The sequence below is a fragment of the Tyto alba genome, unplaced genomic scaffold, assembly GCF_018691265.1.
Source record: "Tyto alba isolate M040663 unplaced genomic scaffold, T.alba_DEE_v4.0 Super-Scaffold_15, whole genome shotgun sequence".
In the NCBI taxonomy this organism is placed as follows: domain Eukaryota; kingdom Metazoa; phylum Chordata; class Aves; order Strigiformes; family Tytonidae; genus Tyto; species Tyto alba.
The window spans coordinates 7618608-7620569 of record NW_024881277.1 but is presented as its reverse complement, the minus strand read 5'-3'; the positions used below and the strand labels follow the sequence as shown (position 1 = coordinate 7620569).

At 52.4% G+C, this 1962-nt stretch overlaps 1 protein-coding gene across 1 annotated transcript; it reads left to right on the top strand.

Moving 5' to 3' along the window:
* Positions 1-1204: 1204 nt before the first annotated feature.
* LOC122153068 (olfactory receptor 14J1-like) lies at positions 1205-1762 on the top strand (the record flags this gene model as incomplete). The annotated part of the gene is made up of 1 exon (XM_042789181.1): positions 1205-1762. A coding segment is annotated over one exon (558 nt), but the record flags the coding sequence as incomplete, so codon positions are not given.
* Positions 1763-1962: the final 200 nt, after the last annotated feature.

Genomic DNA, 1962 nt, shown 5'->3' with positions numbered 1-1962 from the left:
TGAGATGCTACAAGCAGGATTATGTTGATTTGTTGGAAAAATGAACTCTGTGTCCTTGTCAAGGAGTGGGGTGCTGAGACTTTGTGAAGGTGACCAGTGGCAGGGTGAAATACTTAGTGATCTGCCGTGGATCCCTCTGCTCTCAGCGGGGTCTGATTGCTTCTCCGGGTACCTCAGGAGTGCAATCCCCCTCCATTTCAAGGGGCAGAGACAGGTCAGCCAGCAACAAGTCAAATGGACAGACCAGCTTGCCTGCCCCTGTGCTAAGCCACAGCAAATCTTTTTGCCTCCCACGAGTTGTGGCTGCTCAGCCTGAGCACAGCAGAGATGCTCAGCATTTCTGCCTTCAGAGAAGACTCCCTAAAGGAGATGGGGCTGAGGTGGGGTGGTGGGGTATTAGGGAAGAGCTTTCTGAAAGAAAAAACACCAACAAAAGCCTGAAACTCCTTGATGCAGTCAAGTTTGCTTGGGATTGGGGGTGGAGATGTTGTCAAGCCCTTTGATGATGAGAGGGAATTCACCTGAGAAAATCTATCAGACCTGGTCCCTACGTGCCCCCTGCTCCCAGGCAGAGACTGGCCTAGAGCATGTCCAACACATCTGGGAGCCCAGGGGCCCTGTTCTTCACAGCACCCACAGCCTGCACAAACCAGAGCAACAGCCAGGGAGCTGCACAAAGGTCCTGCCAAGCAGGAAAAAGGGAGGGGACCTGAGGTGGGGTCATGAATGTGTGAGAGATGTCTTTGGTTTTACCCAGAGAAATCTGTCCTCACTTGTCATTGTCATTTCCCTCTAGTACAGGACCCCAGGTTCATAGGGAGACCATGTCCAACAGCAGCTCCATCACTGAGTTCCTGCTCCTGGCATTTGCAGACAGACGGGAGCTGCAGCTCCTGCATTCTGGCTTTTCCTGGGCATCTACCTGGCTGCCCTCCTGGGCAACGGCCTCATCATCACCGCCATCGCCTGCGACCACCACCTCCACACCCCCATGTACTTCTTCCTCCTCATCCTCTCCCTCCTCGACCTGGGATACATCTCCACCACTCTCCCCAAAGCCATGGCCAATTTGCTCCAGGACACAAGGGTCATCTCCTTCTTGGCATGTGCTGCCCAGGTCTTTCTCTTTGTATTTTTCCTTGGAGCAGAATATTCCCTTCTCACCATCATGGCCTATGACCGCTATGTTGCCATCTGCCAACCCCTGCACTACGGGACCCTCCTTGGCAGCAGAGCTTGTGTCTACATGGCAGCAGCTGCCTGGGGCAGTGGATTCCTCAATGCTCTGCTGCACACTGCCGACACTTTTTCTCTACCACTCTGCCACGACAATGTGGTGGACCAGTTCTTCTGTGAAGTTCCCCAGATCCTCAAGCTCTCCTGCTCTGAATCAGGCTATCTCAGGGAATTTGGACTCCTTGTGTTTACTGCATTTTTATTCTTTGCTTGTTTTGTTTTCATTGTGCTGTCCTATGTGCAGATCTTCAGGGTCGTGCTGAGGATCCCCTCTGAGCAGGGACGGCACAAAGCCTTCTCCACGTGCCTCCCTCACCTGGCCGTGGTCTCCCTGTTCATCAGCACTTCATTTTTTGCCTACCTGAAGCCCTTCTCTTTCTCTTCCCCATCCCTGGATCTGGCGATGGCTGTTCTGTACTCAGTGGTACCTCCAACATTGAACCCCTTCATCTACAGTATGAGGAACAGGGACCTCAAGGATGCGGTGAAGGAATTGATCCAATGCACCTTGTTCCACCAGCAGTAACCTGCCTCACCTTCTCTGCAGAGTACCCAGAGCTTGGCTAGGCCAAGCCTCTGGTTCATTTTTTTCCTGTGATAATTGTCGTAAGAGGTAACTGCTTGGCTTCATTCCACTTCTCTAGAGGCTTCATCTGTTGTGTCTGAACCTTTCACAAATGCCTTGAACACTCTACCAGGTCCGCCTCCCTGAGAGCATCTCAGCAA